At 35.2% G+C, this 16603-nt stretch overlaps 1 protein-coding gene across 3 annotated transcripts in view; it reads left to right on the top strand.

Annotated features, from left to right (window-relative positions):
• LOC106876914 (transient receptor potential cation channel subfamily M member-like 2) overlaps window positions 1-16603 on the top strand; it is a 55562-nt gene that overhangs the window by 29544 nt on the left and 9415 nt on the right. For all 3 annotated transcript variants that reach the window (XM_014925663.2, XM_052974096.1, XM_014925665.2), the window contains exons 15-23: window positions 667-781; window positions 3050-3138; window positions 4294-4394; window positions 7003-7228; window positions 8273-8332; window positions 10619-10644; window positions 12523-12628; window positions 13526-13654; window positions 14844-15089. In XM_014925663.2, coding sequence (XP_014781149.1) covers window positions 667-781; window positions 3050-3138; window positions 4294-4394; window positions 7003-7228; window positions 8273-8332; window positions 10619-10644; window positions 12523-12628; window positions 13526-13654; window positions 14844-15089 — 1098 coding nt within the window. The remainder of the gene's footprint in view (window positions 1-666; window positions 782-3049; window positions 3139-4293; window positions 4395-7002; window positions 7229-8272; window positions 8333-10618; window positions 10645-12522; window positions 12629-13525; window positions 13655-14843; window positions 15090-16603) is intronic.

Here is a 16603-nt window from a genome sequence, read left to right as displayed (position 1 = left end):
GGTTGGACGATTTGACTGAGGACTGGTGAAACCAGATGGTAACACCAGGCTCCAATCTAATTTGGCAGAGTTTCTACAGCTGGATGCCCTTCCTAATGCCAACCACTCAGAGAGTGTAGTGGGTGCTTTTACGTGTCACCCGCACGAAAACGGCCACGCTCGAAATGGTGTCTTTTATGTGCCACCCGCACAAGAGCCAGTCCCGGGGCACTGGCAACGATCTCGCTCGAAAACCCTACAAGGCCAGTCAGGCGGTACTGGCAACGGTCACGCTCAAGATGGTACATCTTATGTGCCACCCGCACAAGAGCCAGTCCAGGGGCCCTAGCGTTGGCCAAAAGTTACTTGACAGTAAATCAAAGCTGTTTAATAGCAAGATTTATTTATGTTTAACAACTGAATGGATTTAATAAAAGCATCTAAATATGAAACATCATGAAAATTGTTCAAAGTGAAGTTCTTCTTGACCAAGACGTTTTTCCATTTGAGTCAATACGGAATCACAGATAATATTTATGGAATTTTGAGTTACTGTCGGGAGACTTTTGACCAACCCTGTATATGTATGTATTGTTTGCATTTGTGTGTGTGTATAACATGTCATAATATGTAACATACCAGCTTGAACTGATAATGAATATCATATAACATTCGATTTTGTTTCAGGAAAGTAAAGATATTAGCATTAAAGATGGAGTTCCTTTATTCCACAAACTCATGGATGAGTATGCTCTTTTGCAAAAGAAAGCTGGTCAAGATAGATTCTCAGCAATTTACCAATGTAAGTTTTTACAAAAAGAGTTTCTTTTTTTTCAAACTGACCAACATTTGAAGCCAGTCGTTATTATTATTATTATTATTATTATTATTATTATTATTATTATTAATATTATTACTAAGGTAGCATGCTGGCAGAATTGTTAGCATGCCAGGCAAAATGTTTGGTGGCATTTCATCTGTCATCATGTTCTGAGTTCAGATTTCACTAAGGTTGACTTTGCCTTTCATCCTTTTGGGGTCGGTAAATTGAGTACCAGTTGTGTACTAGAGTCAATGCAATCGACTTTCCCTTTCCCCACAAAATCCAGGCCTTGTGCTTGTTGTAGGAAGGTTTCTTCTTCTTCTTCTTCTTCTTCTTCTTCTTCTTCTTATTATTATTATTATTATTATTATTATTATTATTATTATTATTATTATTATTATTATTATTATTATTATTATTATTATTATTATTATTATTATTATTATTATTATTATTAAGAAGATGGCAAGCTGGCAGAACCATTAGCATATTGGATGAAATGCTTAGCAGTACTTCATCCATTCTTATGTTGTGAGTTCAAATTCCACCAAGGTCGACTTATTCTTTCATCCTTCCGTGGTCAATGAAATAAGTACCAGTGAAACACTGGGGCTAACGTAATCAACTCATCTCCTACCCCAGAATTTCAGGCCTTGTCTGTCTTCATATTCTGAGTTCAAGCACTGCTGAGGTCAACTTTTGATCTCAGCATGCTTTTGGGGTTGACGAAGCAAGTACCACTTAAGCCCTGGGCTCCATGTAATCGACTTACTTTCTCACCACTGAAATTGCTGGCCTTGTGCCAAAATTTGAAATTACCATAATTATTATTATTCGTTTCAAATTTTTGCGCAAGGCTAGCAATTTCAGGGGACGGGAAGTCAATTTTATCAACCCCAGTACGTAACTGGTCCTTATTTTATTAACCCCAAAAGGATGAAAGGCAAAGCTGACTTTAACAAAATTTGAACTTAATGATCTCAGTTCAAATTCTGCTGAGGTTGACTTTACTTTTCACCCTTTCGGGGTCAATAAAATAAGTACCAGGTGTATACTGGGGTTGATGCAATCAATTACCTCCCTCTCCCTAAGTTCCAGGCCTTGTGCCTATAAGAGAAAGGATTATCTTTCTTATTATTATGGAAGGAATTGTGGGAAAAAGAAGTAATTAGTGCAGTTAAGTGTAACTGGTTCTATTTCAAAATCTGAGTGAGGTCATTAAACTGTATGGCACTTTTGGCATGAACATCACATTATCCAGTTGTTTTCTTGTAAGGGTGGAGTAGTAGGATCATCCCTATACTAGAGTGAATACCTTGTGGTATTTAACGTTGTTCTGATTCATGTCATTCTGGTATTATTTTTGTTTTTCCTTTTAATGGAATCAATTCAATTGGCTGTCTCCTCTACTCAAAGATTGTCATAAACGTCGCCTTCTTGGCACTTGTGCTGGTGGCATGTGTAAAGACATTCGAGTGAGATCGTTGCCAGTGCTGCTGGACTGGCTCCTGTGCAGGTGGCACGTAAAATACACCTTTTTGAGCATGGCTGTTGCCAGTACCGCCTGACTGGCCTTCGTGCCGGTGGCATGTAAAAGCACCCACTACACTCTTGGAGTGGTTGGCGTTAGGAAGGGCATCCAGCAGTAAAAACTCTGCCAAATCAGATTGGAGCCTGGTGTAGCCATCTGGTCCACCAGTCCTCAGTCAAATCGTCCAACCCATGCTAGCATGGAAAGTGGACGTTAAACGATGATGATGATGATGATGATAATTAAAAGTAATGCATTGACTTAAAGAGGCAAACTGGCAGGATTGTTAGTATGCTTGGCAAAATGCTTAGTAGCATTTCCACTGAGGTTGACTTTGCCTTTCATCCTTTTGGGTTGATAAAATAAGTATCTGTTGATCACTGAAGTTGATGTAATTGATTTATCTTGTCCCCACGGAGCTGCTGGCATTGTGCCAAAATTTGAAACCAATATTAATGCATTGACTTAGCAGAAATTGTAGAGCGTGATCATAATAATTAAGTCACATATTTCTGAAGTTGATTTTCCAGATTTTTTTCTTCTTGTGTTGCTTTAGATGATTCCAGAAAATTGTCAAATTTGGAAAATATCAGAATGGTTAATAAAACCTTTGTCTGATAAAGACTAATAATTTCCTTCAGTTTTCTGTTTTCATTTTATTCTTAGCATCTGAACTAATTGTATCACATGTTTTACTTGTCTGTTTCTTATTTCAGCTAGTCTTCCCATTGCAACAAAATTGTTCCTATGGGCAGTATTTTTGAACAGAAAAGAAATGGCATTTTTATTTTGGAAAGGCGGCATGGTAAGTCAGTTTGTTGTAAGAGCTATATAAATGACTTTATTTGTTTAAACACAAGTTTTTGAACTCACCACAGTACCTTACTGATATATTTTGTGCACCACAAAGTCTTGATTGCTCTTCAACAAAGAATGAAGAGTGGCAACCCCAAAATAATGTAATACCTTTTGTTTAGCATATTACCATTTTTTCCACTTATCCTGCTTAGTTTTCCCAGAAAATGTATACTGGAAAATGTATACTGGAAAATGTATACTGGATAAGAGTATAAAAGTTGAATTGGCATATTAATTATTTTGTAAACTTTTAAAAACAGAAGCAGACAACCAGATTAGACACTGCTCTGACCATGGAACTTTTTCTTTGGGAATAAATTATTGTGAAGTCAGTGGAGATAAGTAGGACATTAGAACTTCAGGCTACATTCTTCCCATTTTATGGATAAATCATTTTCTATTACAAATTTGAAACACAACTCTACCTTCAATTCCATCAAAGTTGATCAAATAAATACCTAGCCAAATTAAATCAAATGTAGATGTCTAATTCCTAAAAAGATCCTACTTATTTGGAAAATAAGATACTAACATTAGAAAAACATTGAAAATAATACAAATTGATTCAGTCAATTAATATTGAGTAATCAGTGGGATATCTAATGAGAATATTGATTTCAAGTTTGGTAAAAGAAGCAAAGATTCTTGATATGGAAACTGTACAAAGTCCATCATGTTTTCCTCCACACATTGACACTGTTTTGGGAGCAATGATATTGTTTATGTCTCCAATAAACGAAATAGTATCAAAGAGCAGTTTGTTTTGCAAAAATAAGTAAGAATTGGTATCAGGAAAGGCATCTGACTATAAAATATTGTCTCAAGAAGTCTTGCTCAATCCATGTCAGCATGGGTTGGATGAGACTTGAAATACTAAATGCAAAATGGTGATGGTGATTTAGTGGCCAAACCTAACCATTTCTGCAAGTTGTTCCTATTAATGTGAGTATTGAAGAATTATAGACCAAAAAGAGTATAGTATTGAGCAATAAAATTAATAATAAATGAAGAGCAAAATTGCATTTTCTGTTTTTGTTTCTGTTTAATTCATATTATATGTGTTTTGCTTGAATGTGTTTCTATACAATTGTTGTTTCACCAGGAGGTATTGCCATCTGCTCTAATTGCAAATAAATTGCTGAAATCTCTGAAACTAAAATGTAAAGATTATGACAAACGGATCAAATTTCAAGAACATGCTGAGTGAGTCAATCTATCTATCTATCTATCTATCTATCTATCTATCTATCTATCTATCTGTCTATCTGTCTGTCTGTCTGTCTGTCTGTCTGTCTGTCTGTCTGTCTGTCTGTCTGTCTGTCTGTCTGTCTGTCTGTCTGTCTGTCTGTCTATCTATCTGTCTATCTCTGTCTGTCTAATTATATAACTGTATGTACATATTGGGAGTACTAACCTTCTTGTAGCCTATTACCCTAAATACTTTGATTGGTCAGTTTATTTTAATCAATTATATATTGAGTAGATGTCAAATTGCTCATGCTATATTTATTTTATTATTTATGTTTCATTTTGTTTAGTTTACTAACACTCTCATTTACATCTTTATCGTTTGACAAAAAAAAAAAATGAAGTTTATTTTACGAGACCTAAACTCAGTTCAGAAGTGGTAACAAATACTTTTGTCTGTGATTTGGTCAAAGGAATCCCAGAACCAGTATTTGGCATTGCAATAGTGTTGCTGGTGCTAATGATAATAATAATACTTTCTACTATAGGCACAAGGCCTGAAATCTTTATGGGAGTGGGCTAGTTGATAACATGTCACCGGTCTGAGGGCCAGTCAGCTGGTAATGGCATCAGCCAATACCATCTGACTGGTGGTACTTCGCTTTTTATGCCTGACTGATGGAATGATACTTTTTACATGCCATTAGCATGGGAACCAGTCAGGCGGCACTGGCAACGACCATGACTGAATGGTGCTTTTTACGTGTCACTGGTATGGGTGCCAATCAAGCAGTAGTGTCATCAGCCATGACAATGACTTCAATTACCTCAGCAGGTCTTTGAAAGCTCAGTTTATTAGCCAATGTTAAATGGTCAAGTGACCTAAAAGCGACTCATTGTGGATGCTAGTAGTGGTTGGGATTGTTTTGGATGAATTCTTGAGGTATCTCTTTTGAATGTTCGCTGAATGCTACTTTTCTGTTTTTTGATCTGGAATTTGTGCAGTTTGACACAAACTGTTTTTTGTTTGGCCAATGTATTGCTCTTGACACCCAGAGCAAGTTAGTATGCATATCAGGTTCTCCGAAACACATGTGAAGTTGCTTTTTACTGTGAAGCGTTGTCCCTGTTTGAATGAGAACTGTGGTCCCTCAATTAAATTGATGCAGATACCACAGTTGGGTGTTCTGCATTTTTTTTACTGATGGCTTGTGTTAGGAGATTTTTCATAGATTTGGGCTGTCTCCTGCTTTTTATGATGGTGTGTGTTTGGAGGATTAAGTTCATTCTGTGGTCCTTTTTTTAGCAGAGGAATGTTTTGAAGGATGGTTTTGAAGGCTTTGTTGTTAAGAGGGTTGTGTGGAGATGTATGGTAGGGCTTTTGGTTGTAAATCCTTCTGAGATGTCTGAGTTCATGTAGGATGCATTGAAAGCACATGTCAGGCTACATGGCAAATACCTGAGAAGAATACTTGCTAGGACATGACAGGACAGCTCAGTACATACACTGGTTAATATGTTGCTCAGAAAAGTAACTGGTGTGAACATAAGCCATGACAAGTTGCTCAGAATGCTAACATTACCATCCTTTGGAATTTCGGTGTTCAGACTGATTGATTAGTACAGCACCGACCTGATGTCATTTTGAAAAACCAGATCAGATTGGAGCCTTGTGCAGCCTCCTGACTTGCTAGTCCTCAGTCAAACTGTCCACCCATGCCAGCATGAAAAGCAGACGTTAAATGATGTGGATGATGGTGATGCTGCTGCTGCTGATGATGATGATGACGATGATACTGAAAAACTTTGTTTTCTAATTAATGTTGCAGTCTCAGCTGACAAAAATACATTTCTGAAAACATTTGAGAAACATAAAGATCTGGGAGACTGAAATCAGAAGAATGTGACATTTTAAAGCATTACCATTTATCATTGGTACACTGTGAATGATATCAAGAGGAGCAAACAAATATGTAGACCAAAATTCTGGTAACCCCAAAATACTTATGAGCACCTTATATATTCTATGTAAATTCCTCTTTATGTAAATGCAGCCTGACTCATTCAGGTTTTTTCTCTCCCACAGACATCGGTATTTTCAATTTCATGGCACCTCACATATTAGAATTTTTAAATGCAAAGCCTTGTTGTCCATTGGTGTCTCTGGTTGAGACTAGGAGGAGGACAAGTTGGTTACATTGATCCCAGTACGTAACTGGTATTTATTTTATTGACCCTCAAAAGATGCAAGGCAAAACCAACCTTAGCAGAATTTGAACTCAGAATATAAAGACATGAAATGCTGCTAAGCATTTTGTCTTTTTATTTTCTCAATTCCTGTTTTATAAATCACAATATAAAGCGCAGTACACCATTGTGAGAAAACTAATGCATGTCTTATACAATACTTCTATTATGATATGTTAGCTACTAAACTTACTGTTGTGTATATTAATTGCATTTAACTTAAAGATGAGAAATGTATGGTGGTAGCAAACATAACTCATCCAATTATTTTTTCAAGTCGATATTGAAACTAAAACTGATTGATTTATAACTGTTAAATATTTTCCTTTCAAATTGACTTATATTTTCACAAGTACCATTACTCTATTAATTTTAGTCTTTATGAAGAATGTGCCATTGGAGTTTTGACTGAATGTTACTACGCAGATGAAAAAGGGACATTAGATTTACTGTTGCTACAACGGAAAACCTGGAATGATGCTTCATGCATGCAAATAGCATTTAATGTTAACAATAAGAAATTTGTGTCCCAGGCTGCTTGTCAATCTTTGTTGACCAAAATTTGGATGGGAAGCATAAGCACAAATAACAGTATTTTGATGGTTGGTGATTTTAATTATCTTCTAATGCATGATATAGCTTATATCACATATTCTGTACATACATAGTCTGATCAATATGTATCCAGATTGTGGCCATAGTAATGAAGCTAAAGCATGCTGAGTGAAGCCACTTAGCATAGATTGGCCTTGAGGTCTGTTGTGCATGTGCACTAAATTTTAACATTCTAGCTCACTTCTACTGTTTACAGCAGTGCTTGGAAGGAAGGTGTGTAGCATGTGATTGTTGCATTGACCATGACAGAGTAAGTTGAGCAGAGAATCTGCAGGAAATTTTGCGAATTGTACTGTCAGAGGGCCCTGGTTGACCTGGGTGAGGTGATGAGGACTCCTTCCCCCCTCCAGTGAATTGCACAATCACTCTATTAACTGTAGAAAGTGGGATCTCAAGGTTTTTTTGTGATTTTATGCTAAGTTCACCTTTAAATTGTCCCACAGTATGGCCTCTTTGAAATTCAGACAGTTCCAAGGCTTCTTTTGCATGTGTTATGATTAAACATTTTCATATAGAACCTGAAACATAAAAATGTCAATTAATTAAAAATACAAATCTTTTCAAATTAAGATAACGCATAAAGCAATGTTTTATGGGTGTCTATTTACTTCTGTCATGTATGTGTATATACAATGAACCTCTTTCAGTCTCTGTCTATCAAATCCACTTACAAAGTTTTAGTCAACCATTAGGCTATAGTTGAGGACAATTTCCCAAGGTGCCACACAGTGGGACTGAACCTGGAGCGATGTGGTTGAGAAGCAAACATCTTACTACACAGCTATACCTGTACTTATGGCCAAACATTCACCAATGCAATCTAGAAAAAAAGTACTTTTTAATCAGCAAAAAGCCATGCTAAAATGAATCTGAGCAATCTAAGTAAATCAAGGGACAATTGTACATGTAACTAATTGTCATTAATTTAAGTTTCTTGTTTCACTACTCTGTGTATATTGATACCACCCTAAATATTTAGCTTTTATGTTGTGTCTACTTGTTTCCTACATTTTTCTTTATTCTTCTTTCAGTTGTTACTTTGTACATTCTGTCCATTGCTTATATTTCTAATAAAGTTTGATGATAAAAAGGTAATACTTATTTCTTTAATGATTGCTGATATTCTCAGAATTATTATTATTGTTGTTGTTGTTGTTGTTGTTGTGGTTATTATTATTATTATTATTATTATTATTATTATTATTATTATTATTGTCATCATTATTATTATTATTATTAAGGCAGTGAGCAGTATTGTTAACATGCTGGACAAAATGCTTAGCAGTATTTCACCTGTTGCTATGTTCTGAGTTCAAATTCCGCCGAGGTCAATTTTGCCTCTCATCCTTTCGGGGTTGATAAATTAAGTACCAGTTGAATACTGGGGCCAATGTAATCAACTCATCCCCTCCCCCAAAATGGCTGCCCTTGTGGAAAAATTTGAAACCATTATTATTATTATTATTATTGTAGTAGTAGTTGTAGTGTCTTAAAATTCTATCAAGAATCTCATTGGTCTTGTTATCGAAAGAGTCAACTATAATTCAGAGGCAACAGGAATGCTCTGCACCCCTCTCTCTCTGTCTTCCTCTCACCCCAGCCAACAATGAATTTTACTTAAATCTTTGGGATCCCACTTAGCATAAATTCCTATCATATTCACCAATAACTATGTTGTAGGAACCAGTGAAGAAAATTAGGGACATCAAATGTTTTGTTATAAAGCTTCTAATGAACGATCGATTATGTTATCGAGATATCCAAGTTACCAGCTGCTATAAATTCCTTGTTGTCAATAGTTAAAACTAGTTTCTTATCTCTGAAATTTACATTCGCAAATAACTAAACGGATTACTTTTAATGCTTATAATGCAATAATCTTAGAAGAGAAGGCTTAACAGAAGGCATAGAAGCATAGGCTTAGAAATGTAACACCAACCATAAATGCTTAATTCATTAGAAATCTATGAACAAAAGAGTTTTAGAAATTCTAAATCATTTTAGAAATTTTAGAAATCAACTTCAATGCTGTTTATATTTCAACATCATGTTATGACCAGCTGTTTTAATCCCCTTTAAATGTCTATTAACACAGCTATTGCTGCATATTGCACTCTAGATTTTGGTAACCAATTACGTATCTCCTATATAAAGTGATTTCCATTACACACAGATATTAATTAGTCCATATCTTTTAATTTAATAGTTTATATTCTCCATTGAACTAGTTGCCGTCTCACTTTCAATGTCTTCTTCATTATTTTAGTTGAGCATAATGGTGAATCAGTCCATTAATCAAACAGATTTATTGTCAATAATGTTACAGCCATGACTGTTCTGTCTTATTCAGACAGTATATCTAGGACTTCATTATCCAATGTGCCTATTCTTTTTTTTTCCTATGATGGCAGGGTGTGACTTGAGAAGGGTTTGTTGCTATTTTTATCAGCCTGACTGACTCCAATTTGGTTTAGAAAATAGTTCTCTTTATACTTCGTGTGTCCTAATTGAAGTTGACAGAAGATTTGGAAGGAGTTACCAGATGGTATATTCTTTGAATGTAACAGAAATTAATCCAAAGGTTCAGTACCAGTGATGTGACAGAGCTAATAATATTTAATGCTTGATGAGCTAAAGTGATGGCTTCTTTGTGGCTGCTCATCCTATCAAATGAAGCTGCCAAAAAATTTTTTAAATTCTTTGAATAAAGAAAAAAAGTTTTAAATCTCAAATTTTAGATGTAGCTTAAACTGAAATCAGTTTGTCATAAACCACATATGCACATCGTTCTTCCAATCAGTCACTATATACGATGCTACTATTTTAATCACTTTATAACTCAACCATCCTCTGCAGTTCTAATTCTCTTCTGCATGCCACCTGGTTGCTTTTTGTCTTAACTGTTGTTTACTTTCAGGTTTTCAAAGAATTTATGATACACCCAGTTTCTCCATTCCTTCCCTGTTTCAAGTTTCATTTTCTAGAAGCAATATTTACAACTCTTTTGCAGGAGATTCACTGTAACCAGAACACTATTAGAATATTATTCTGTATTGGATATATTGACAGGAAAAATTGAATCTCCTGTCAAACATTTCAGTTTGATCACAAGAGATGGCTGACACCTCTCACTTGCAACATTCTCTTTATGTTCCAGTATTAAAATAATAAATTCAGTTTTTATCATATGAAGTCTATAGTTACAATGAAAGGTTAAATATGGAAGCTTAAACACGTAATAGATATAACATTGCCAGAAATCTGATGATATGACTGTGGTAATATTAACTGTAAATATATTTTAACGTGTAGACAATAAAACAAAATAAAACAGATCTATTATATATATCATGTTATACTTTTATTCATATTTACAGGACCATAATGAGAGAAATAACAAACTGTAAGTCATGTTTCTTTTTATACTTACCACTTCTAATTCCTGTTGTTAACTATTTTCCTTTATGTAACAGAGATTAGTGATTTGAATTGAAATGTTACTTTAAATTTATTATGTTTGTATAGAAGTTTTATCAACAGCATTCTACCTAGATTTTTTCATATTTTGTATGAATATGCCCTTCACATCATTGTCTATGCTGAGGGCTTTCCTATTTATGAATTGCCTTATATTGTGTATTGGCCACCACACTATATTTTATAGATAGATAATACCATAATAACATTTTTGTTGTTGGTTATAAATAGACTACTGTGGTTATTTATCATTTGTATCTCTGTCATTTAGGCATTCTTGATTTCCGGTTGATAAGCACAGAATTAATGCTTTGTTGGTGCAGAGCTGTGCAGCCTCCTTGAGTATGTACCCTTGTATTATTCAGAGAATACTTTCCACTCTCATAATGCTTATATGCTTCTTGCAGGAAGACTTATTCTATGGTGGTTAGAAGATACTGTTAAAGAATTATGATGTGACATTCCAAGTCTGTTTGGATCAATATTAAGACATTTTTCTCTCTTTGTTTTACACTTGCTAGGTTTGGAGGAAAGCGTAGTGCCCATGGCATTTACAAGCTTCCCAAGACTGGTAAAACTGATGACAGTAATGCTTTGTTTAAACTGTTGCAGGTTGAGACCTGCAAGAAAAACATGAGCAGGAAAGAGACTCCAAGGGTTGATTATCTGGAGAGGAAGACTTAGGCTCAATGGTTGGTGTGGGGCCTGGGACACAACAAAAGTGATGAGAGGGAAGGGAAGTGGGTCATGAGTGTATTAATGGAGAAATCATAAGACTAGCCAATTCCAATGAATGGAGACCCTTATAGTAGTGGTAGAAAGAACAGAGATGAGGCAGCATACCTGTAGGCAAGATGCTGAATTGTGTTTATTAGAGGTGTAATATCAGTGAGTTGGGTGGTCTTTCCCTGGATGAAATCTATGATGTTTGTATGTGCAGCAGTACCTCAAAAGTAGGAACAATAACTACATTGTGGGTCTCATTTGAATTTTATGGTTGTTGACAGCTCAATTTTCTGTCACTGTAAAGACGGATCTATCTTTGGGATACAGTCACAGCTATGTTAAAGATGCACATAGATGCGTGTTGTGTGGAAGAGCTAAAACAGAAACCTTTCACATGCAAAGAGAACCAGCACAGCTTCTTCTGAGTGGGTTGTAGAGACAATGTGCTTGGAGTTATTGGCAGATAAATGGTGGATGAGATAATTAAGGTAGTCAAAGTTTAGACTTATCTTGGGCAATATGAGTGCAGCAATTACCAACCCATATGCACCACAATCTTGGCTGGCAGATGAACAGGACTGATTCTATGAGGCTATCTTGCAGACTATCCCCAGATCAAATGACAGTGATGTCAATATTATGGCTGGCACCTTTGATAAATATATTGGGTAACACAATGCTGGATATCAGAGTGTATACAGGGGCTATGGTTTAGTTGAGAAATGAAGAAGGATTGAGATTATTGGAGCTCTGTAATACTAACAATGTAACAAGAGACCACTCATCCACTTGATTGTCTACCAATCAGGTAATTAGATTTCATTCCCTGCATGAAACACAAGCCAATTAGATTTCATTCACCTGTATAAGTGTACTTAGCTAGCTTGAAGCAATGAGTTTTAGCTGTATGAGTGATGCAAAAGGAAGAATGTGTCTAAAGGAATAATTTCGGTCACATTCTAGACTTTTACAAGTGGTTCTCCTATTTCAATTGTATATTATATATTTTGAAGATTAAGCATAAAATATGTAATTCTGTGACTAATTATTCAAGTAATTTATTCCAATTCTAATCCAGAAACCACCGCCAGAAGTTAAGAATATGTCCATCATGCTTGAGCAAAGTGTTATGCAGATGTGTGACATTCTACTGCACTCCTTTCGTAAAGTTTTTGACCAATTTGGTATGTACCTACTCATAAATATCTAAAATGTTTCCCTTTTAGAGTAAATTTTCTTTACAAATTAATTTTAAGAGAGAAGAAAAGAATTACTCTTTTAAAACAAATTTTACTAAACAAAGATGATGGATGTAATCCATTATTTGGTTTGACCCAACCACATGGTTCTTGTTTTTTTTTTTTTCTTTCACACTTTTACTGCCCTTATTCTTGTGCAAATCACATTTGAAATAAAACAAAGAAAAACTAGGTGGAGCAGGCAATACTTAAAAACTGATTAATATTTTGGGAATATATTTTAGTTAATAAACATCAGTAGAAAGTTAGCATATTCAAAGAAGTTAATTTGTGTTTAATATTTATTGATAGAATTAGTAGAGTAACAGGCAAAAAAAAAACCCCTCATCAAAACTCTATGTTTTTGAGTTCAAATCACACTAAGCTCGAATTTGCTTTTTATCCTTCTGGGGTCAGTAAAATAAAGTACCAGTCAAATGCTGGTATTGATTTAAAATGACTATACCCTTCCTGAGAATTTTAATCCTTGTACATGTGTAGACTTGAGAATGCACATATGTAGATATATACAAGCATCTATATATACTCATACACATACATGCAAAAGTGCCCCTACACAACATGCACATACACACAGACATCCATATTTATACATACATACGCAAAACATAGATTTTAACAATTTTACTTACATCCTTTTAGTTCATTGTTTACACAGCAAAACCGGTAGATGTAAAAAGAATATATGAGAGAAGATATAAATTGGTTTCCATGTTTTAATCTTCTCTCATGTGTCTCCTTTGTTTAAATGTAACTATGAATTTGCCATTAAATACTTGTAACACTAGATATAATTTTCTTCAAATTCTTTTTCTATTTCAGATATTTTATGTAATTTTCCTTGTCATCTATAGCTATGTGTTACTTGTTGAACTTAAACCTCAGATTTCTTATCTAGAATGGCTTCTTCTTGTGTGGGTGATTGGAATATTTACAGAAGAAATACACCAGGTAAGTACTGTCTCAAAATTATTTAATCAAATCCATTTTTGTCATTCATGGATGATGAAGATTTTGGTAGAAAACATGGGAAGTTAATAGTTAAGGGTAGTCTGCTGGAAGCAGACTAATTAAGACCTGAAAATGGTGAGATTTACAGATGAGATGTGATAATATATATATATATAAACTTTATCTATATCTCATGTTACTTCATATTCTGGTTTCAAAGCTACATGCTTTGATGTCACAGAGGTCTTTAAGAACAATAAACTGAACTAGCTATTTCCTTATCTTTCCAATTCTGCTGTTGCTGATCCCCATGCTGATTGTCACAGCGATGGTCTTGAGGAGATGATCATGTCTCCAGCAATAGCATCCTTCACTCAGCACCCTGGAGCAGTTGCTTAAGATATGCTCAAAGAACACTATCCTAGGACACAGGGGCCATGCAGGGTCTCCACTGAATTAATTCCATTTTATTAAGGAGTTTTGGGGAGGACTTCATTGAACCCTGCATCAAGAACTTGATCCCTAGTGGTTTCTGGTTCCAGATGTCCTTCTAGGAGACTTTCTGCCTGATTGCCTGTCCCCACTTCATCCAGGTACCCTGTTCCATGTTAATACTACTCTATTTGTTCACTCTTTCTCTACTGATGCTTGCCCATCCTCCTACACTAGCTTCCCCCTTTCCTTTCCACTAGCCACTTCATATTAGGTTGTTGAAGAACTTCTGAATCTAGCCCTGCTATGTGCTACACTCCATTGAAGAGCTTTGTGTTTCAAGCACTCCACTGCTTGATGGACTGCTTCAGCTGTCTTCCACTTTCTCCCTGTTCTTGTTGCAGTCCCTGTACCAATCACTTTGGTATTCTTGGAACTGGGGTGCATGAGTTCCTCCTAGATTGTGATTCATCTTATGCTCCCCTGCTGCATAATACTGCTTCATGAGCAGCTTACGTTTCTTCCTGAGGCTAAATTTTCATTATCTGGTGTTTAGGGACACAGGCTGAAGGTTTGGGCCTTGTTGCAAAGTTTTTAACTGTGAAGTTCATTGTGATGGAGCTCATAGTCTCTTGTTAGTGGTCCACATCTCCCCTGCTAATCCTTGCCAATAAATATTTATATGCATACACACGCACACACGTGTGTGTGTATAAGTACTCATGTGTTTTCTACTCGTTTTCTACTTTTATTTCAGATATTAACAAGAAGTTCTATGTCACTTTGGATACGATTTACCAATTACATCAATGACTTTTGGAACATAGTTGATGTTATAACCATCAGCTTGTTCATTTTTGGAGTCATTCTTCGCTACTTCAAACTGATGGATGCTACTAGAGTGGTTTTCAATTTAAATTTGATTTCCTTCTACATTCGTGTTCTCTATATGCTTTCATCTCACAGACATCTTGGACCAAAGCTTGTAATGATAAAAAAAATGGTAAGTTCTCAGGTTGAATATATTTGAAAAATCATGAAATAAGTTGTCTTTCAGTTTAAATGAATTATGTAAATAGTAAAAAAATAAATATAGTTTTTTTAAATTTTAATGTGTGTATTGCCTCCACTCCCTCGATTTCTGAGATGACTTGATAGCTAGAAATGATATATTTTAACTAAATCAGTGATCTAATATTTTCTGATGTCATCTAATATAGTTTGTTAATATGGCTAAGAAAAAATACCTCAGAGGATTGACCTACTGACTAAATGCAAATATGAAAAGGTTTCACATATCTAATGCATTGAATTTTAAAAAGTTCATAAAACAGATTATGAATGCAAACAGTAGAGAAAAATAAAACCCTCATTAAAGTAAAGTAGCTTAAAAACTAAATGAAAAAAATAATAAATTAATAAATAATAATAATAATCAAGCAAAGAAAAGAACTCCAATAAGATCAGCTTATTAAAATTTTGGGAAAATACAGACGATTAATGATAGAATTTGAATAAGGAGCTGGAATAAGTAACTACACCATACTGCCCCCTGTTTCTTTGTTTTCTGTGGATCACTCAAGTGTTTCTTTGTAGGACTATGATTGTGTATAAACAGACTGAGACTCTCAGTGTATACCTCATATATATGGTTTTATAGCAGACTATTTTATGAAATGAGAAATCTTCAGATCTCTAGTGTTCTTTCTGTACAATGTGAGCAAAACGGGAAACTGCAAACTCATGTCTTTTCGTAGGAAGTGAGGTCTTTATTTTTGTTTTTCATTTATATGAGATATCATGTAGTGAGACTGAAACCAGTTGGGGAAAGATATTCTTTGAAATTGCTTGGCTTGATTTTCTCACCTGATTTTTCTCGGGGTTCTTATAAACAATCAACAAATAAGTCTGCTTACTGGAAGGTTGGGTCATTGTATAGCTCAAAGGACTACTTCAACTCTGAAGCCATTTTGTATCTTTACAAGACCACAGTTCCTCTTTGTATGGAATACTTTTGTCATATTTTGGCAGGTATACCACCTTGTCACTTGCATCTCCTTGACCAAGTTCAGAAGTGAGTCTCTAATTTGATTGGTCCTTCTCTTACTCCAGCTCTACAACCCTTGTCACATCAATGTAACATTGTCCATTTTAGTCTTTTCTATAGCAGGAAATGCTTTGATGAACTTTCTATCTTAGTTCCAGATCACTTTGTACCATCTCACACATTTTTATCACACAGTCACTTATCTCTATAATTCTGTCTTAGATTAGCTGACCGAAAACTCTTATTTCTCAATTCCATATTACGGCCATTCAATATTTACTGTCTCTCTAAAATACGCAACAAAAATCCCCCTCATGTTCTGGGCCTAATACCTCTCTGCTTCTATTACTACCATTCCCTTAAACTATGCGACAGAAATCCCTAAAGAATATCTCTCTCTCTCTCCCTTGTGTTATGGCCTAACCCTAACCCTCTGCTTTATTCTCTCTCGATTCCTGTGCACCCGCTCT

The sequence above is a fragment of the Octopus bimaculoides genome, chromosome 17, assembly GCF_001194135.2.
Source record: "Octopus bimaculoides isolate UCB-OBI-ISO-001 chromosome 17, ASM119413v2, whole genome shotgun sequence".
NCBI lineage: Eukaryota > Metazoa > Mollusca > Cephalopoda > Octopoda > Octopodidae > Octopus > Octopus bimaculoides.
This window is presented reverse-complemented; position numbering and strand designations above follow the sequence as displayed.